Below are 19229 nucleotides of genomic sequence, written 5' to 3' on the forward strand. Positions count from 1 at the left end.
TTTGAATTCAACAAAAAACTATTGCAGGAATTTAATCAAAAGATACGGAAAATTGTCTTGAGTGATAATTGTAATTGATCGTCAGAATTTTTTAAATGGTTGATTATGATTACACACACAGTAATCGATACTGAAGTTTTTAAATATTTAGATTGATTGTAGACGGCTGTAATTTTGCGGCAATGAAGAAGAAGTTTGACTTAAACTCTTCTTTTTTTAAAATATGAGGGATTAACTACACCCCTTTCTGAAATTTACCTGCAAACCGTCCCAAGTTGCAGTTTTTTGCTATTTGAATTATGTCTCCTTCAGGTGTCGCCTTCCAAGAAAATCTCTAACCAACCAGAGCGTTTATTAACCGGATTGTCCACAGAAACAAACAATAAGTGCTAAGTTGTGTTCTAACCACACAATGCGTACAATTAGCACTCATTAAAACTAAACTCGTACCTATTCAATGGATTTAAAAAAGTAAGCAAAATGTAATGACCACTTTACCGTCGCGTCGTCTTATCGCATGTTATGCGCCTGTATAAAAAAATTACTCAAATAAGAATTCGAGGAAAAGTGTTTAGATTTAACAAAGCACGTTCGTTCGTATAATGAGAAATTTACCTGAGTTTTGTAGTTTAGACTCGTAGTTTCTTAACCCTTACTAATTCTGGACTTTAAGCGGTGATAAAGTTTTATTAGCTAGGAGAAAAATAACGAGTTTAGAGATAGTGTATGTGGTTGCAGTAAATACTTGGAACGAGATACTTTCAAACAATGCTCCAGGGATCAATTTTGCATCCAGTTTAAATAATGTTGAGGGGTTCGCGGAACTATTAAAAGAGATGAAGTTGCTGAGGGGGATCTGCTATCAGGAGTAAAATGACGATCAAAGCTTCGTTTGATCCTTGAAAAGCTTAATATTTCGTTTTCTTTTCCTTATTTATGAAATTATAATAAGAGTACCAAAATTTGGTAGCAGAATCGAACGTCGCACGAAAGTATTCATATTAATTTATGTATTTATGCAGAATCAAACAGTTTGCTCATTACTTTTCCAAAAAAATGACATCATTATTTGTCTGTAGCTTCCTTACTTCGTTTATCTTTTAGCATAAACATTCGCATTCACATTGCTTGACGGTTCCGAGTGATCCTCCATCGTGAGAAAATCTTTTTTCTAGAAAATGTATTGATTGCAACAGTACCATTAAAGAACAGTAAGTAATCAACCCGTTAAAATAAAAATTACATGATCAAAATTGATGTAAGACTCAGTTAACTAATGATAGCCCCAGGCACATTTCCAAACAACTCAATCCGAATTCCTCGCATCTGTCGCTGATGTAAAACTAAAATCGCCGGCAATAAATTCCCTCAGCTGATTTTGACACCTGTGACACCCGTAAAAATTTCAAGTTCAAAGTTGAAGGAACGCTAGTTTTACTTTTGAATTTAGCGCCCTTCAGGTTATTGCCTTTGCGTGCCGCGCGTGCGTAGTATGCGAAATCGAGTACTTTGTCATAAAAGCGTTGCGTTCTCACCACTCACAATCGCTTCGTTGAGTATTCTAAGTGCTGGCTCGTGGAACCTGGGAAGATATGGACGTTGAAAATGGTGCAAATGAACATCTTTCGAGTCCTGTAAGTAGCTATTTCTGTTGTTAATTTTATTATTGAAATTTCTACCGTGGCACAATTTCCATATTCTTTCGGAAAACGCGGCTTTTCTCGTGTTCGAACAGCAGCCAAGCGAAATTTTTCTAAGTCCCAAAATGGCGTCAGAGACTAAGTCCCGTGTTTCCAACGGACGGCGTTCACTTTCTCGGTTTTACGTCGGAAGTTATCAGTTTTGGGATTCATGTTTCTGATCGGTTGATTGTAGGAGAATTTCCGGTTAATTCGTCATTTTGGGGGATTACTTTCATTTATAACACGTGTTTTTTCTGCTCTCCAGATTGAAAATGGGATAAACGGGTACTCCGATAAGCAAAAAAGTCACAAATCCGACCACAAAGATAAACACAGAGATAAAGATCGCGATCGAGATAAAGACAGGGATAAAAGTAAGAGCAAAGAACACAAGAGCTCGAGCAAGGATAAAGACCGGCATAGTTTGAAAGATAAAGACCGGCACAGTTCACACAAATCTTCGAGTCGCGACAAAGACCGCAGTGATCGGGACAAGGACAAGCATCGGGAAAAGGATAAACACAAGGATGAAAAGAAATCTTCTAGTTCTTCCTCTAAGGATAAAGAACGGGAACATAAAAGCTCGCATGATAAAGACCATAAATCCAGTAGGGATAAAGACCGAGATCGGGAGAAGGAGAAATCCAGACACAGCTCTTCAAAGGACAAGGACAGGCACGGCAGCTCCAAAGACAAGCACAGGGATAAACATCATTCCAGCTCTAAAGATAAAGATAGGAAAGATAGGGAGAAGAATTCTGACAGGGAAAAGGAGAAACTTTCCGGTAATTAGACTAAAATAAATGTTGGAAGCCAGACACCTGTCCGACGTTTATCGTCATTTCTAAAACAAAACAACTTCATTTTCATAAAGTCCTAATGAATATTTCATTTCAGACGAAGAAAAACGGAAAAGATACTTAAAGCAAGAAAATGACGTCAATCGCGAGGATTCAGCGAGAGAAGATTCCGTTGATGAAGATGACAACAAGCTCGTAATTAAAGAAGAACCTGAATCTCAAGACGACTATGAAGATAAGAACGCATCCGTGGCGAGCAGCTGTGATTACAATTTGTCTCAATTTAAATCTGACGAGTCCAGATTTGATGAACCAAGCATGAAAGAAGAACCAGAGGATAGTGATGAAGATATACCTCTTGTAAGTATTCTTACCATCCACTAAGATTTGAATCAACGTAGAAACTTGAGCGCGCTTGCATCTATCTCTAAGGGCATTAATTTTACATTGTATTTTCAGCGAAAACCTTTCGCTCACAGACACAAATTGGTAGGTTTTCACTTTCAATATGAATGTTGTTTGGTGGTTTTGTCTATTAACAAGTTGTTAGTATTTTGACTAGGATTTTATGCACCCTTTTATTGCATGAAAATTGCGTCCAATTTCTAGCTACAATTTCAATTTTTTAGGCTTCAAGAATGGAAAACACCTCAATGAAAAGAAAAATCGAATCGGACGAAGATGAAGACGACGATCTTCCTCTCATGGCGCGGAAAAAACCAAAAAAGGAAAAGAGGGACAAACCTGAAAAGAAAAAGAAAAAGCGAGGCGTTGAAGACGAGGAAGATTGGGACAGACCTATTAAGAAGGAAAAGAAGATCAAAAAAGAGAAAAACGCTGTGAAGACTGAGAACTCCAACACGGAAAGTTCCAAAAAGGGACGAAAGAAGAAGGAGGAAGAACAGCAGGAAGTATGGAAATGGTAAGTTTAAATGTCCCGCGCAAGTGTAGAGCGTTCTCAACTGTCAAACAATCAAAAATGGCGGCGCAAAACATGTGGACTTGAAAGTCCTTCAATGATTGTAATTATGCAAAAGTTTCGCGCGTTTACTAGAATTTTACAAGACGCAACTCTTTACAATTTACATCGATTGAAGATTACACGAGGTTTCTGTAATGGTTACAAAATTAAGGTTAGAACTGTCAGTCAAAAGCAAAAGTCTCAGTTGACTGCCAGTTCTAGGAAAAAGCCCAATTGTGTTGTAAAAATAGAATCGAGAGAATTAAACCAAATTATTGAAAATGAACTCAAAGAGGAATGTCTAAAAACCGTTAGAAGTAAAGACCCAATGAGGTACAAAGTGCAGACAGAAATAAAAAGTTATCCATTGCTAACTTTGTTTGTTTTTAAGGTGGGAAGAGGAGAAGAAAGATGACGGCAAGAAGTGGAAGTTTCTGGAACACAAGGGACCTGTTTTTGCCCCCCCATACGAACCAATACCAGATAACATTAAATTTTATTATGATGGTAAAGAAATGAAGCTATCTTCAGAAGCTGAAGAAGTAGCAGGATTTTATGCAAAAATGTTGGATCATGATTACACAACCAAAGACGTGTTCAATAACAATTTCTTTAAAGATTGGAGAAAAGTGATGACTGATAAAGAACAGGCTAAGATTGTGAAGTTAGAAAAGTGCAATTTTAAAAGTATGCATGCCTACTACATGGACCAGGCTGAAAAAAATAGAAATCGCACAAAAGAAGAAAAACAAGCGCTTAAAGAAAAGAACGAAGCTCTAATTAAAGAGTATGGGTTTTGCAATATAGATGGTCATAAAGAAAAAATCGGGAATTTTAAAATTGAACCACCAGGTCTATTCCGAGGACGTGGGGAACATCCAAAGATGGGAATGTTGAAAAGAAGAGTGGAAGCTGAAGACATCATCATAAATTGCAGCAGTGATTCAGTGATACCAAAAGCTCCACCAGGTCATCACTGGAAAGAAGTAAGACATGATGATTCGGTAACATGGCTGGCTTCATGGACTGAAAATGTTCAGAATCAAGTGAAATATATCATGTTGAACCCAAGTTCAAAACTAAAGGGAGAGAAAGATTGGCAGAAGTACGAAACAGCGAGGAGATTACACAAATGCATTGATAAAATACGAGAAGAATATAAAGAAGACTGGAAATCGAAAGAAATGAGAATACGACAACGCGCGGTAGCGTTGTATTTCATCGATAAGCTCGCTCTTAGGGCGGGTAATGAGAAAGACGAAGACCAAGCAGACACAGTAGGTTGTTGCTCACTACGTGTTGAACATATCTCTTTAGCAAGAGAAAAAGACGGCAAAGAGTACGTTGTTATATTCGATTTTCTCGGTAAAGATTCTATACGTTACTACAATGAGGTACCCGTTGAAAAACGCGTGTTTAAGAACCTCCAACTGTTCATGGAACACAAAGGAAAAAGTGACGATCTCTTCGATCGTTTGAACACAGCAATTATGAACAAACATCTAAACGAACTCATGGAAGGCCTCACCGCTAAAGTGTTCCGTACTTACAACGCATCTTGGACTTTACAACAACAGCTGGAAGAACTGACAGATCCAGACGATACATTGGCTGAAAAAATCTTGTCTTACAATCGCGCGAATCGGGCTGTCGCAATTCTGTGTAACCATCAACGTTCTGTGCCCAAAGGTCACGAGAAATCCATGGAAAAACTCAAAGAGAAAATCGAGGCTAAGAAAGAATCAATCCGAGACGCGGAAAGGCAAGTCAAAGATGCAGCAAAGGATGCGAAACACGGCAGCGTGAAGGAGAAAACGATCCACGATAAGAAAAAGAAAACGTTGGCGCGCTTAAAAGAACAATTAACGAAATTGGAGATCCAGGAAACTGATAGGGATGAGAATAAGACCATCGCGTTGGGTACCTCAAAACTTAATTATTTGGATCCTCGTATTAGTGTCGCTTGGTGTAAGAAACATGGTGTCCCCATTGAAAAAATTTATAATAAGACGCAAAGAGACAAGTTCCGTTGGGCTATAGACATGGCTGGTCCTGATTATGTATTTTAATTTAGTGAAATTTTCCAATAAACCCATAAATTCGACAGATTCAATTCATTCAACGCACCATTGTGCTATTCCGTGTGTAATTAAGTTTTAAGTTGTAATTATAGTGACTTTTTAAATATTAATTTATTTTACATAAAATCAGATCGTTCGTCGATGGAAATTGTGCATTTTTGTGTCAGTTGTAAATTTCATCCGTGTCTATCAATGTCGTGTAATGAACGACCGAAGGTTTTAGTTAATGTTACGATATATTTATATTTTGATCAATTATTTTAGTTACATTATTACTGTTATAATAACAGCAATTGTAGGGAGTCTGTATATTACAGATTTGATAAATAAAGAATATGGAAAATAACATTTTATTATTTATCTTATAAACATAGTGGGGCAAATTTAACCGAAAAAATCGGTGTCTTCCAGTTCTGGAGGCAAAAAGTACTTTTCTTCTCCGTTAAGTTTTCCGTAACCTAGGACCAAAATCTTATTTAATATTACACAAAGATAAAACAGTGATAGTATATTATGTAATAACAAGAACAATAAATCGCATCTTCGCGCCCGCAATCTGCGAAGCGCAGGCTTGTTCAGTACTCATACTCTTACATAAACACCTACTTTTGATCTTTTAAATAAGCGATAGAAAAAAAAACTTTACCCAGATCCTTCATTAACTTTGTTGGAGCATTTCTTAGATGCAGCGGTACGGAGGGTTGCAATCCTTGGCAATTTTTAATTACTCTCTTCGCATTCGCCAGAGCAATATCTGCTTCCCTGCTCTTTGGTGCTCTAGCGAGATAAATAGCACATTGCGCCAGTAAAACATCGCATTCTGGCATGCCCAATAATTGGCACCCTTGCATGGTATTCACAGCCAATGTTAAAGCTCTTGGATCGGCGTTACCTGGTTATAAAAATGAACTAAATTTCGATTTTGAGTATCAATTACCTATATCTTCACTAGCCGCTCGTACCATTCTTCGCGCTATATAGAGAGGGTCTTCACCACTAACAATCATTCTAGTGGTCCAATACAGAGCGGCGTTTACGTCTGAGCCTCTGATGGACTTGTGCATGGCGGAAATTATATTGTAGTGCTCTTCACCCTTGCGATCGTACAGTAAATGCGACTTCTGTAAAATTATTTAGGATTAAACAAAACAGTTCTCTATTTAATTACTTTAATTTTTTCTTTGACATCCTCAATGGTAACGACTTTGGTTTTGTCTTCATGGTACTGTAAAACAAGCTGGAAATTTCCTAAAGCGATTCTAGCATCGCCGTCACTAATGTCAGCCAACCATTTGAGAGCCTCAGCTTCAACTGCAATGCTAAACTTTGTGTTAAATATAAGACCTATTCTTTTTAGTTTTACCTATCAAAATCATCCGGTAACTCGTCTTCATCAATGATTTTAACATTGAAACTTCTTGTGGCTCTTTCTAAAATTGATAACAACGCCTCTGGTTCCAATTTCTCCATTACAATAACGCGGCAACGACTTAGCAGCGCCGAGTTTACCATAAAAGAAGGATTTTCGGTTGTTGCTCCAATTAAAATAATATCTCCTTTTTCAACATGTAACAAAAACACATCTTGTTGCTTCTTATTAAACCTGTGGATTTCATCCATGAAAAGAACAGTCTGACACCCAAACTTCTGTTTCAACTTTGCAGCAGAAATAACGTTTTGTACATCTTTGACTCCAGCAGATGCGGCACATAAAGCGACAAATTTTAGTTTAGAAGGGTTGTTTTTACAGATACCCTGAATCACTCCAGAGAGGGAGGTTTTACCGCACCCAGGAGGCCCCCACAGGATCATGTTTGGAATTTCACTTTTTTCTAGTAGTGCTCTTAGAACTGTATTTTCCCCAAGAACGTGATTTTGGCCGAGGAAGTCGTCGAGTGATTTAGGCTGTACCTGTTTAGCAAGGGGAACTTTAAAAGTGAACGAATTGTCTTGCGTTATTTCTGGTTCCAAGACTTTTGGTGGCGATTTGGCGCTCTTGGAACTTGTTGCTTCAGAAGAAGGTGGCCTCAAAGTTGTTTGAGTGCTAACTTTCAGTTTTTTGGATGGAGAAATCAAATCTTTGCTTTGGGAAGCTCTTGGTTTTCTGTTGAAATTTTGGAACACAGGAGAGGGCGAGCGTTTTCGTTTTGGTACTTCTTCAGTGGAATTTAAAAAGATGCATTTGTTAGCATGAATTTCTATCTCTGCCATTGGGAAAGTTTTCTCACAGATGGGACAGATTGATTCTTTGCTACCTTCTTTGTTCATTTTGGTAGTTTTTGCAACAATCGCGAAACGTTGATTAGACCTAACCTAAAAATGCTTCAATTTCAAACTTAGCGCGTTTGGTGGAGGATAATAGCCAATAGGAACAGAGCAGAAGGAGCGGGTAATTTGAATATTTTTATTCTAGAGTTGAAATAATCCGTTTTCTTGTAATAATATAAGCCCCTACAGAAGTTGATCAAACTTTTTTCATATTATTTTGCTATAGAGGCTCTAAAAAATTGTTTCGCCAGGTAGAAGCCCCTAAAACCGCAATAACATATTGACAGCCGTGCTTAACCCAACATTTAGCATAACTCTTTTTTTTATGAAAAATTATGTCTTATCAGTTCGCGATTCATAATAAAGATTACATTTATTCCATCTGATAACCCCTAAACGTAAACAATCACTGGTTTTCAAACAATCTCGGTTTTGTTTACATCCCGACCTAACCTAAACTCCGTGTTAATGACCTACGTGCTACGTGGATACTAGCAGGTGAAATTAGTCTCATTTAGAAAATGTGTGCCTTTCTAAACTAGCAAAATAAATGGAAAAGTTACGAAACAGAAAAACCAAGGAAAAGTTCATTGATCAGTGCAACGAAAATGAGAAAATCGAAGAAAAAAGTGCGCTTGAAAAACGTGAATTCCCGATGAAAAGCAACGGTGATGTGAATAAGGCAAAAGTTGCGAAAAATGATGACGAAAAACCGAAATTCTTTCGAATTAACTTTGAGATTGACCTGCTTTCAGTGGGGTTGTTTTTATGTGGTTTGTTGACGCGGATGTACAAACTTGAGGAGCCCCGAAATATTGTGTAAGAACCAGTTTTATGTAATGTAGAGAGAGATTTAAAGTGTTTGTTTCAGGTTTGATGAGCTGCACTATGGAAAATACGTGTCTCTGTACATGAAAAACACATTTTTCTTTGACTCTCATCCACCTCTTGGGAAGCAACTCATTGCAGCAGTGGCATACTTGGCAGGTTTTGACGGGCGATTCAAATTTGATAAAATAGGAAGCCCCTACCCTGACAGCATCCCCTTACTGGCTCTACGTTTTATTCCCGCGTTCTTTGGGAGTTTAATAATCCCCACAGCTTATCATTTAATGTTGGAGTTGGGGTTAACTCAGTGGACTTCTTTGCTAGCAGCTGTGCTTCTCCTTCTTGACAACGCGCTTCTTACTCAAAGTAGATTTATCCTCATGGAGTCAATGTTACTGTTTTTCGCCTTATTTGGAATTTTATGTATGATGAAGTTTCACCACTACTTCTCCAAGCCATATTGTATTTCATGGTTCCTCTGGTTAAGTTTAGGTTGCGTTTCTTTAACCTGCGCTCTCTCTGTGAAGTATGTCGGTTTTTACTCGTTTTGTTTAGGGGTTGCGATAATCGCACGAGATTTCTGGAAATTGCTGTCTTCACAGTCGCTCTCAGACAGCACGCTTTTGGTGCGGTTTGTCGTACAAAGCTTTGTTGGGGTTTTTGCGTCTAGTTTAATTTATTTGTGTATATTTTACGTCCACCTCAATGTGTTGTATAAAGCAGGACCCCACGATAGCATAATGACTAGTGCTTTTCAAGCTTCACTTGAAGGGGGTTTAGCGTCTATCACGAAGGGGCAACCATTACTCGTAGCGCATGGATCTCAAGTTACCCTAAGGTGAGTTTCCGAGTCTCACTTCACAGTACTAAAAACGTTTCTTCAGGCACACCCACGGAAGAACTTGCTGGCTCCATTCGCACAATCACGTTTACCCAATCAGATACCCCGATAAAAGAGGCTCTAGTCATCAACAACAAGTCACTTGTTACTCTTTCAAGGATGTAAATAACTGGTGGATTGTGAAGAGACCAAACAAAAATGACCTCGTTGTTGAACAACCCATAGATGTTATTAAACATGGAGATGTTATCCAATTAGTTCATGGTATGTCTGACGTAAAAAATATTCTTACTAAAAGATTTAATAGGTATAACAAGCCGTGCCTTAAACTCCCACGATGTAGCAGCCCCAGTTTCTCCCCAATGCCAAGAAGTATCCTGCTATATAGACTACAACGTGTCGATGACACCACAAAACCTCTGGCGCGTCGAAATACTCAACAGAGAACAAAACGGGGACTCGTGGCATACGATACAATCATTAATAAGACTGATTCACGTTGAAACCAACACCGCTCTTAAATTCACGGGGCGACAACTCCCAGATTGGGGCTTCCACCAACACGAAGTCGCCGCAGATAGAATCATTAATCAAGACGACACAGTGTGGAACGTCGAGGAGCACCGATACACAAAATGTAAGCTCGCCACTCATATCCACTGGTACTGATCTCCAAATTACAGCTGAAGATCAAAAGGAACGAGAGCGAGATTTAGTCACGGCAGAGATGATACCCACAGCGGCCACCTCGCTGAGTTTCTGGGAAAAGTTCTTTGAGCTCCACTACAAGATGATGTTTTCCGGTACTGAAAGCGTGCAAAATCACATGTATAGTTCGGAACCTTTTGAATGGCCTCTGATGTTGAGAGGGATCGCCTATTGGGTTTCTTCAACCAGCAATGTAAGAATGTGAACAACAACAACAACGTGAATTAACCATTTTTTTCAGGCCCAGGTTCATTTAATTGGGAACTTGTTGCTGTGGTACTCGGGAACGATTGGAATCTTTGTATATTCCTCGCTTCTGGTCTTCTACCTACTTCGGCGGCGAAGGTTGTGTTACGATCTGGATGCAAAAGCGTGGGAACAATTCCAACTCATTGGAGAGCTGTTTTTAAGTGGGTACTTATTCCATTACGTTCCTTACTTTTTCGTAGAGCGTACGTTGTTTCTTCACCACTACTTGCCTGCATTTACTTTCAAAACGTTGCTGTTGGCCGCTCTCATTGAACATATTTATTATTTAAGTAAGAATCTCTTTAAGACAAAGTTTTATAGTTACATGTTTATTAGTTTGGTGTCTCTGTGGCTTGTTGCAATTTTTTACGTTTTTATGAAGTTTGCTGTACTTTGCTATGGCACAACTCCTCTCACCACCAATGATATTATTAACTTAAGGTGGAAAGACACTTGGGATTTTATAGTACATAAAAACTAAGACTAGAATACTCTTTGTGACGATTTTATAACTGTTGAAATTTTAGATATTTTTTATATTTGTATTTTTATAGAAAAGTTTCCATATTTTATTATGAATAAATGTAATAAAAAGTTAAGCTGTATCCATACGTTCTGGCTCAATCTGCTGGACAACCTCATTAACAACTTCAAGATTAATGGTCTTGGTACTCAGCACTGCAGTGGTTCCTTTAGGATAACGATATGAAGATTGGCGAACACCCTTTTTGTTAGCTTCATCGTAAGTTCTGCGGTAATCAACAGAACCTTTTCTTATTACACAAACATCAACATTGGAACCAGATCCTAGATCATTGAAAATACCGGCGGCTATAGCGTCACGAACTATCTGGACGCCTTCTTCTTCTTCCAATTCCGGTTTCCAGCGCGACTCAAATACAGCCATTGCGGCAAGAGAACCAGACCCCATGGTCGTATAGGGTAACTTATCAGTAGAACCATGGGGGTAAATAGAGTAGAGATGTGGTCCTGTTGAGTCCACACCTCCAAGAACTAGAGCTGCCCCAATGTGTCCTTGATAACGGAACAAGTATTGCTTCAACATCTGATTCGCGGTGGCAACGCGCGCTACTCTATTAGTGAATAAACGGTGCAGTTCAAGCTGAGAAGATATCATCTGGGTGGTTTGCTCAGTGTCAGCTGCAGTTCCAGCTCCACAGCAACTATGGAAAAAACTCTAGTATACAATTGTGGGGGGCGGAGGTAAGATACGTACTACATGTTGGGGGCTAAGTAGTGGATTTTCTCGCAGTTTTTATCAGAGACTGTGGTGTCTTCAGTTGCGCGAGTATCGGCTCCAAGAATAACCCCATCCTTGTAGATAATCCCAACGATGGTTGTGCCAGTTTTGGTGGCTTTCGGCAGTGGGAAACCCTTGGTTTGAAGGAGGGCATTCCTGAAAGAGGTTATGTTGATGACAATGCAAAAACTAATGCAGAAGCTAAATTAAAATAAAAAACTTTCTTACCGCTTGCAATTAGCAAAAGAAAAGCCTGGAGTCGGCACTTCTGGGCACAAAACTGACATTTTTATTATAAAAGCTACTTTTTTAATCACGATCACAAAAACCGCAAGCAAATTTGTTTGACAATGACAACCGCTGTCACCAGTCACTCTCAAATCTAGGGATTTTATTTCTTACGACAGTGGTTTCTGAATTTCTAACCTCACTTGTCATTTCTTTGTCAACAATCTTTTGTGTACTTTTAAACCGTTTGTGAATGTTTCCAATATGTTTAAACGAAGTAATAGTATTCCTCAAAAAACGAAATACTCGATGACCCGCGAACAAATTGTCAGCGACATTGAAGCGGTGTATCAAAATGAGGAGCAACGAAGTAAATTATATGCGTGTCTGGATGAGGCCGCCCCGAAAGAGCACCGTTTTGTTAAAATCGAGGAATTTTTAAAAGGCACCCAGGACTTGGAACGGATGTCAAACGCACTAGAGAGTCTCAAATGCGAAATGGAGCACCTGCAGGAGGAGATAACTGAAAGGATATCAGCCATCAAGGCAACAAGTGAGAATTCGTTGAAAGAATAGGTATAATAAAATTATGTATTTTAAAATGTTTATAAAACTTTACAATAAACTTTCTAAGTATCTTTACAATATAAATCCACTCAATAAGTACCTAGGCTTCTCACTTAAAAAAACTATAAAACTGAGTAGAGAAATCACAGTGCTCTGACGACTATTGAGAGGGCTATTGCGTTGCTACCTGTATATTAAAATAACAATGTAATTTCTCGTATTAGAACTAATTGTGCACGCTTAAAATAATTAAACAGGATAATGTACAGTATTAACTTCAGACTGAACGTTACGATCTGACATGTAGAAACAAAACATGCATGGGTAGCCTGTAAAATAAAAACGTAAGACAATTGTAACACACAAATTATGTAAAGAAGTATAAAAGAATGGCGGCAGATTTGTTAGGTAAGCTCACAAGCAACACAAAAGTCCTTACCTTACCGTGTCGGTGTTAATGGAAAGTGTAATGAAAAAATGGAAGATTACACGACTTTTTTATTTTATAAAAATATTCTATGTACAAATATTCAGTGGACGGAATGTATTGCTATCACTTCTAAAGCTAAATAAGTACCTATGCTGTAACAATTTAAAGTTATTAGATAACAGTCTAAACTTTTCCTAGTTATGTAATGACCATAGTTTAACTATATCATAAAACAATACAAAATTTGAATGTCAAGTGTTTGTGCAAGAATATTTCGGGTAAGGAACGAAATCTTTCGTCGGTAACTTTAAATTATTCGATTTTGTTCCTTACCTCAACTAGATTTTAAATGGCAAAGCAGTGATCTTACCGCCAAAATAATTTAATTAACTTACACAGTGAACAAATTAAAACAATCACTTCCATGGCTACTCCCATTTATATTCAGTATTCTTGTCTAATCTTACTTAGCATGGCAATCCAATATATCGAGAATGTATCAATAACGTAAATAAATAAAGAAAGAACCACTGATCCGGTAATAATGTTAGTTAAAAATAGAAGTAATTCCTTCACCAAACATCAGCGTTTATAGAGATAATTAATTAAATAATTGTGAGTGCCCAACGAGAGGAAAACGATTCGAGTTAGAAAATTCATAGAAAATAGAAGAGATTAGTTATTCCTTTTTAAAATGAATGTATGTAAACCATTAGTGGGGTTTTTCTCTTAATGAGTATTGACTGTCCCACACGTGCATCGTTGTATAAATAGAAAAGTATTCAGAGCAATGTCATATTAAAACAAAATAAATTATCACCCCTACAAAGGTAAAAATTTATAAAAATATCATGGAATTTATAGAATACAGCACTTGCTGTCGTACGGCTGATCAGGAATGCTAAAAAATGACTTTACTGTTAACTTGCCTGGGGGTTTACATTGAAGATGCTCTTCTATAAACTGACAAGGGCATGTAAGTGCAGGACAATGTCGTCCTCCTGAGGCCGGTGGACTAACTAATAACCCACGTACTACACCACGACCCCAACGGGACGCGTACCGCAAATATAACAGTGAAGCCCTTTCCTGTAACGAAACAAAATTTTCTGTTATTAATCAAATACCTACACATTTCCAAGAACAAGCGTGATAAGTAATTAGTCACCTCCGACAAGCAATTGTATTAGTAAGCGTGCTATTGTTAAGCGTCATTATCAAGCAATAAAAAACCCAATTAAAAGTTTTATCATGCAGATGTGGTTGTTAAAATTACTACACCAACTTCAAACAAAAGTGCATAATTTTGAATTCGTTTTTTTTTTGGAGAAATTACTTAGTCTATGCCGCGTCTGGCCAAGAATCTTGACCAAACCGGACAGCAGTCTCTAACATCGGCTCTTGGTTGTTTGTTGGCTAATATCTCTTCGACGTATTGACACGGGCAAAGCGATGAGTTTACGTGTAGTGGGTTGGACGGATTGCCCAACATTTCATCCAAAGTCCAATCTAAACGTCTCCTTAGAAAATCTTTTCCCCACCTTTGCAAATAACGCAAGAACAACTGCTCCGCTCGGCCCTAAATTACAAAAAACTCTTTGTATTATAGGAAAATTGCGGAAGTTCTGTAGAGGCCAGACATGGTGCAGTGACGGAGGGATGTTTTTGCACTTTTGTCTTTCCGGTCACATTCATGCACTGTTAGGAAATTCCAAAAAGGACAAAAATCGAGAAAAAATTAAGTCATTATCAGAAGTACGCCACCCCAATCTGCACCTCTACTGATACAAAATACGTTGTTAGTACGAAAGGTGCAAGACAGATAGAGAAGAGCGGCGAAGATTTTCGTCACGAGTGATTCTAAAAGTTAATGGGGAAAAATTCCATAACGACCCTCGAAAATTGCGAGAGAAAGTGAAGTTAATTACCAGCTCCCCTAATTTAGCCCTTACCTGTTTTCTGGAAAGTCTGGTGGTCCGACTGCCTTGAATGACAATATCATTAGCCGTAATATCCATCCTCTGTTCCCATCCATTAGATGGTTCTCTCTCCTGTTGATCAATGCTCGTTTGCAATCGTGTTATACACGGTGCTGAATCCATATAGAGAAAGCACAAATTGACTTTATGACAAGATATTTTTCCTCGGTCATCGAGAGCTATCACAATTTTATGCCTGAGTAGTTGCTTATTTACATGTGCCAGACATCTTTCTAGATTACGAGATAATCTGAATTTCAACCACATGGAGAAGAAGATTGCACCAGCATTTAAAACTAACCAGGCGATACCTAATCCGAAGAGGGTAAGGCCTGATAAACCGGAGAATAATAGACCGAATAGGACGGAGAAGGCGAGAATTATCCATACTAAGAGCACTCGCTTGTAACAGACGTTGTATAGAGTAAATCGGTAGTCATTTACCAGGAGTTCCATCGCTTGGACGTATTCTTCAACAGTCAGCTGGAAAGAGGAGGATTTTAAGTACCATACTCGTATTGAGATCGATAAAGTCGGAAAATGCCTCGTTTTTTGCCAACTGATAATATCAACGTTATAAACGCAATTAAGTGATTTAAGTTGACTGCAATGCAGGAAATTGTAACGAGGGTTTGATTTAGAGTTAATTGGCGTTAATTGGATTTCGATAAAAAAGTGAAATTCGCATTAGTTTTTGTGTGGGTTTCAGATAAGCTCATGAATTCAATTACGAACTAAACTGCGCAAAAAGCAGTTTCTCGTTTAGTATTCATTTTAATTGGACTTTATCAGAACTTGTTCCAAAACAAAAGTAACAAAACATGTTTTTTTACACTGAAGTATTACGCCTTACTGAAATCCTGCAATATCTACAATAAGAAGTCTAAATTACCGCAATAAATCCGTGTTATATGCATTTGTATATGACCTTGCCTACTTTTGTTGTTACATTAGACCTGCGACGCTAACGAGTACCTCAAGCATAACGTTTTTATTGCAGTAAAACATCAGAGTGTAATTACTTAACAGTCTTGGTGATAAGAAAACCAAAAATGGTTGTTTGACAAACACTCGAACGATTACACGAATAAGGAAATACCGGTGTCGGTTTCAAGTGCTGAAGAATCGATAACAAACAACTCCACACAAGAAAAATATGTTTTTGTACTCATGAAAGAGTGCAACATTTTGATTGTATTTTGATGGAGAATAGTAGCAGTTTTGTCAATTAACACAATGACCACTTCTGACTATCTAAAATAAGATTAAATCAGTCTACTTGGCAATAATTTTGATAAAGTATTTGTTTTGGATTTTTCAAAATTAGACTTTGGTCGTATTCTATATGAGCAGAAAATGAAAAGTCTCATTTATACACGTCTTAGACTCCTCTCAGAATTTGTATTGTATGTATTATTGAAAAGTTTGGAAAAGCAATGAGACGACTTTGAAATAAAAAGTACTGAGTTGAATAACAATTGACTCCAGTTTTGGTCAGTGATTAGCGCCCTTTTTGGGCGACCCGTGCCAAATAAAATTGCAATAAAATTCCAATGCTAGCGTTTGAAACTTTCTTAATATACTTACTGTTAAGCCTTGGGCCATTAGCTCTTCAGGCACTAATTCAGGACGGAATTGGGCAGGAGTGATCCATGGAAAACGAGTATTCACAGGCAAAAGAGTAACAATAACATCACCATTAGCTAAAACCAACGAAATAAGCCTAAACCTAACTCTCAAACAAGAAACCTACAGAATCCCTGCCTAATAGGCTCAACTGTAGCAACTGGTAACTCAACATTTCTTAAAGGTTTGGGATCCAAAACAGCGACATTATTCTCAGGTTTGCTTATACTTCTTTCCAAATTAACTTGAACACTTTCAGTAGCTATCACAGCTGGGGCATCTTTGCTGTTGTTGGCGGTGTCTTCGTCAAATTGCACCCATGCTTTAACTGAAGTAGGTTGAGGTGTGGGGTTAACACTGTCCCCTTGGCCTATTTCGCTTTTGGACGGAATATTGTTTTCACTCATTGTGATTTCTGTTAGTTTCGCATTTAAAAAAATCTTAAGATTATTTTAACGGGAAATTTTGCCGCCACTACACATTGTAATCTAGCAGAGAACACTTGTGGAAATCGGTGCAGGTAATGTGACAAGTGTCAAAACAAAAGGGGGCGGGACCTGTGGAATTCGTACCGATTACAGGTGAGTGAAGTACCAACCAGGTGAGGTGGCATTCGAATTTACCTGGTCGGCGCGGGAAATTTGAACGCGATTTACAGGTGGGCCCAAACTTTTAAGATTTAAAACGAGCCTTTGTGAAGGCTTGTGAAGTCAACTTTAACTTTTTTGTTGATCCACTGTCTTTATGACTATGAGCTAAAAATTATATTCAATTTTTGTTGATTACGAGTATTTACTCGTTTTTTTTAATAAATGTTTAGACCAGAACGAATCATCACATTTTTATAATATGTATTCATACAAAGCGATGATGCCGAAATGAAATTTATTTTATTAATTTAAGTTGTGATACAGTGATACCATGCTATAATAAAAAATTACCACTCTAAGGTGTGTTAAAAACTTCCACAACATTAATATACAAAGCACAGAATCCTTGTAACGGGGCCTTCATCTCTCCTAAAAACAATCAATTTAATTCAGTATACTTGTCACACCAATTAACTGACTGAAAGCAACAATCGCTCAATTGCTGCAGAGACATCCCCAAATGTTGCAATGAGGGCTTGCAAATTCGCTTCACGATTTGTGAAACCCATAGCCATCAACTGTTCTAACTGAGCTTGGTATTGTTGTTCTGGAGGTGGATTTCCTCCTTGGGTATTCATTCCTGCTACCATTCGCGCCATGAACTCTGCAAATGCATCTGATGCTGGAGGGTTAGTTGGTGCTGTTGTTGTAGTAGTAGGTGTGGTATTAGTTGGAGTTTCAGCAGCAGTGTTTGCGGGATTCGTGGGATTAAGTAAATTCGGTGCGTTACTTCTTAAAGTTTCCATTCCTTGTTGAATTTGCATAATCGCGTTGAGAGCTTGAGGGTTTGTTAAAACATTTTGCATTTCCGGGTTTTGCAGTTGTTGTAAGAACTGGGGCATCATGTTACGGATTTGTTCTTGTAAAGCTGGATTGCCTGCTAAAAGAGGGTTTTCTGAGAGAACAGTGTTGGCCATGTTGGGGTCTGCACTTAGAGCTGACAATAGTGACTGCATGTAGGGCGCTGACAACATATTTTGCATCAAATCGGAGTTTTCAAGCATTTGTTGCATTACACTAGCCATGGATCGATTCTGGGATCCAGAGTTGGGCTGACCAGTCCATGGATTTGGTATAGAACTGTTGCTTTGTTGGTTTCCACCATTATCAGCAAGACCTGAGAAAGGATTCTGAGTAAACTGCTCAGTTAGACTTGTCAACATTGGCTCTTGTACATCTCTATACATTCTCTGTAAAGCACTGTACCCTCCTGGAATACTCTCAAGATTAGTCATGGCTCTATCATTACTTCTCATTAGCTCTTGATATACAGCAGGATTCCTGGCCAGTTCCATTGTCTGTGTCAGAATCTCAGGGTTATTGAGCATGTGAGCAATTTCTGGATTCCTTTCCAACAATTCTTGCATCTGTGGGTTACTAGTAATCAAAGTTCTCATCCTCTCAGGATCATTCATCAAACTCTGAGTCAAAGGATTATCTAAATACATTTGAAGCACCCCTGGATTACTTTGAATTTCCCTCTGTAAACGCTGTTGTATCTCAACTAAATTTCCAGAGTTCATGCCCATTGAAGTCAAACCAACTAAGCCTCCTAAGCTTGAATAAGGTGGCGGTGTTGCTTCAGCACCAGACGAACTCGGTGAACTTCCAGTTCCCGCCGCTTTAATCACCAAATGAACAGTTAACCCATCTCTGATATTATGCTGTCCCAAGGTATCTTGGTCTTTCAAAATCTTCCCAGCAAAAATTAAAGTTAGGCGATTCGCCTCAGCGTCAAATTTCTTAGCAATAAGATCCTTGAACGACTTTACATCCAGAGATTCTTCTACTTCGAAAATTTCCTTCTGCTTTTGAGACTTCACATTGATGCTGAACTTCTTCACAGTGGCTTCAGGAGATTTTGGAGATTCGATGGTTTCTGTCTTGTCTCCAGACACATCAGAGGTTGTGGTCTTTTCGTCAGACATCGCAGATGAACAGTTTTCACTAATTTCAAACTTTTGGAGGTGTTTTAGATTTTATTTTGACACATGTCGCAGCATTTAAACATGTTTGAAATTCCACTAGAGTTGGAACCGTTCTTCGTGCTAATTGGTTCAATTAAAGGTG

At 38.2% G+C, this 19229-nt stretch overlaps 6 protein-coding genes across 9 annotated transcripts; 2 read left to right on the forward strand and 4 right to left on the reverse strand.

Moving 5' to 3' along the window:
* Nucleotides 1-1494: 1494 nt before the first annotated feature.
* On the forward strand, nucleotides 1495-5870 carry Top1 (DNA topoisomerase 1). 2 transcript variants are annotated; one of them, XM_088037280.1, is made up of 6 exons: nucleotides 1495-1634; nucleotides 1948-2467; nucleotides 2580-2842; nucleotides 2942-2971; nucleotides 3112-3404; nucleotides 3835-5870. In XM_088037280.1, exons 1-6 carry the CDS (start codon nucleotides 1593-1595, stop codon nucleotides 5510-5512), a joined length of 2826 nt encoding a protein of 941 aa, XP_087893406.1. In that variant the 5' UTR covers nucleotides 1495-1592; the 3' UTR covers nucleotides 5513-5870. The 2 variants fall into 2 exon arrangements, with proteins under 2 accessions (XP_087893406.1, XP_087893407.1); XM_088037281.1 differs by lacking the exon at nucleotides 2942-2971 and having other exon boundaries at nucleotides 1496-1634.
* LOC148175018 (ATPase WRNIP1-like) lies at nucleotides 5764-7949 on the reverse strand. Its single transcript, XM_088037284.1, has 5 exons — nucleotides 6888-7949; nucleotides 6693-6843; nucleotides 6462-6645; nucleotides 6171-6416; nucleotides 5764-5982 (listed from the first exon to the last, which is right to left on the reverse strand). Exons 1-5 carry the CDS (start codon nucleotides 7790-7792, stop codon nucleotides 5909-5911), a joined length of 1560 nt encoding a protein of 519 aa, XP_087893410.1. The 5' UTR covers nucleotides 7793-7949; the 3' UTR covers nucleotides 5764-5908.
* A 100-nt stretch (nucleotides 7950-8049) lies between these two features.
* rt (Protein O-mannosyltransferase rt) lies at nucleotides 8050-11017 on the forward strand. The gene is made up of 6 exons (XM_088037283.1): nucleotides 8050-8611; nucleotides 8664-9458; nucleotides 9505-9725; nucleotides 9769-10098; nucleotides 10145-10362; nucleotides 10411-11017. The coding sequence occupies exons 1-6, from the start codon at nucleotides 8343-8345 to the stop codon at nucleotides 10897-10899; spliced, it is 2322 nt and encodes a 773-aa protein (XP_087893409.1). The 5' UTR covers nucleotides 8050-8342; the 3' UTR covers nucleotides 10900-11017.
* On the reverse strand, nucleotides 10908-12108 carry Prosbeta2 (Proteasome beta2 subunit). Its single transcript, XM_088037287.1, has 3 exons — nucleotides 11908-12108; nucleotides 11656-11835; nucleotides 10908-11602 (listed from the first exon to the last, which is right to left on the reverse strand). Exons 1-3 carry the CDS (start codon nucleotides 11964-11966, stop codon nucleotides 11014-11016), a joined length of 828 nt encoding a protein of 275 aa, XP_087893413.1. The 5' UTR covers nucleotides 11967-12108; the 3' UTR covers nucleotides 10908-11013.
* Nucleotides 12109-12478: 370 nt separating this feature from the next.
* LOC148175021 (uncharacterized) lies at nucleotides 12479-17088 on the reverse strand. 2 transcript variants are annotated; one of them, XM_088037286.1, is made up of 5 exons: nucleotides 16637-17088; nucleotides 16471-16586; nucleotides 14857-15366; nucleotides 13834-13993; nucleotides 12479-12803 (listed from the first exon to the last, which is right to left on the reverse strand). In XM_088037286.1, the coding sequence occupies exons 1-5, from the start codon at nucleotides 16914-16916 to the stop codon at nucleotides 12724-12726; spliced, it is 1146 nt and encodes a 381-aa protein (XP_087893412.1). In that variant the 5' UTR covers nucleotides 16917-17088; the 3' UTR covers nucleotides 12479-12723. The 2 variants fall into 2 exon arrangements, with proteins under 2 accessions (XP_087893412.1, XP_087893411.1); XM_088037285.1 differs by lacking the exon at nucleotides 12479-12803 and adding an exon at nucleotides 14241-14483 and having other exon boundaries at nucleotides 13901-13993.
* A 289-nt stretch (nucleotides 17089-17377) lies between these two features.
* LOC148175022 (ubiquilin-1-like) lies at nucleotides 17378-19216 on the reverse strand. Of its 2 annotated transcripts, XM_088037314.1 has the most exons (2): nucleotides 17579-19216; nucleotides 17378-17528 (listed from the first exon to the last, which is right to left on the reverse strand). In XM_088037314.1, the coding sequence occupies exons 1-2, from the start codon at nucleotides 19085-19087 to the stop codon at nucleotides 17520-17522; spliced, it is 1518 nt and encodes a 505-aa protein (XP_087893440.1). In that variant the 5' UTR covers nucleotides 19088-19216; the 3' UTR covers nucleotides 17378-17519. The 2 variants fall into 2 exon arrangements, with proteins under 2 accessions (XP_087893440.1, XP_087893439.1); XM_088037313.1 differs by having other exon boundaries at nucleotides 17378-19216.
* Between the last annotated feature and the right edge of the window lie 13 nt (nucleotides 19217-19229).

The sequence above is a fragment of the Gnatocerus cornutus genome, chromosome 5, assembly GCF_029298725.1.
Source record: "Gnatocerus cornutus isolate USDA-ARS CGAHR chromosome 5, icGnaCorn1.1, whole genome shotgun sequence".
Taxonomy (NCBI): Eukaryota; Metazoa; Arthropoda; class Insecta; order Coleoptera; family Tenebrionidae; genus Gnatocerus; species Gnatocerus cornutus.

Coding starts and splice junctions, on each gene's coding strand:
- Top1 (XM_088037280.1), top strand. CDS start 1,593: ATGGACGTTGAAAATGGTGCAAATGAACATCTTTCGAGTCCT. Junction 2,972..3,111: donor TCGCTCACAGACACAAATTG/GTAGGTTTTCAC, acceptor TCAATTTTTTAG/GCTTCAAGAATGGAAAACAC. Junction 3,405..3,834: donor CAGCAGGAAGTATGGAAATG/GTAAGTTTAAAT, acceptor TTTGTTTTTAAG/GTGGGAAGAGGAGAAGAAAG.
- LOC148175018 (XM_088037284.1), bottom strand. CDS start 7,792: ATGAACAAAGAAGGTAGCAAAGAATCAATCTGTCCCATCTGTGAGAAA. Junction 6,844..6,887: donor TTACCGGATGATTTTGATAG/GTAAAACTAAAA, acceptor CACAAAGTTTAG/CATTGCAGTTGAAGCTGAGG. Junction 6,417..6,461: donor AGCGGCTAGTGAAGATATAG/GTAATTGATACT, acceptor TTTTATAACCAG/GTAACGCCGATCCAAGAGCT.
- rt (XM_088037283.1), top strand. CDS start 8,343: ATGGAAAAGTTACGAAACAGAAAAACCAAGGAAAAGTTCATTGATCAG. Junction 9,726..9,768: donor TGTTATCCAATTAGTTCATG/GTATGTCTGACG, acceptor AAGATTTAATAG/GTATAACAAGCCGTGCCTTA. Junction 10,363..10,410: donor GGGTTTCTTCAACCAGCAAT/GTAAGAATGTGA, acceptor CATTTTTTTCAG/GCCCAGGTTCATTTAATTGG.
- Prosbeta2 (XM_088037287.1), bottom strand. CDS start 11,966: ATGTCAGTTTTGTGCCCAGAAGTGCCGACTCCAGGCTTTTCTTTTGCT. Junction 11,836..11,907: donor TCTTTTGCTAATTGCAAGCG/GTAAGAAAGTTT, acceptor AACCTCTTTCAG/GAATGCCCTCCTTCAAACCA. Junction 11,603..11,655: donor TACTTAGCCCCCAACATGTA/GTACGTATCTTA, acceptor TTTTTTCCATAG/TTGCTGTGGAGCTGGAACTG.
- LOC148175021 (XM_088037285.1), bottom strand. CDS start 16,916: ATGAGTGAAAACAATATTCCGTCCAAAAGCGAAATAGGCCAAGGGGAC. Junction 15,367..16,470: donor TAATGGCCCAAGGCTTAACA/GTAAGTATATTA, acceptor TCCTCTTTCCAG/CTGACTGTTGAAGAATACGT. Junction 14,484..14,856: donor CCAGACTTTCCAGAAAACAG/GTAAGGGCTAAA, acceptor TTTGTAATTTAG/GGCCGAGCGGAGCAGTTGTT.
- LOC148175022 (XM_088037314.1), bottom strand. CDS start 19,087: ATGTCTGACGAAAAGACCACAACCTCTGATGTGTCTGGAGACAAGACA.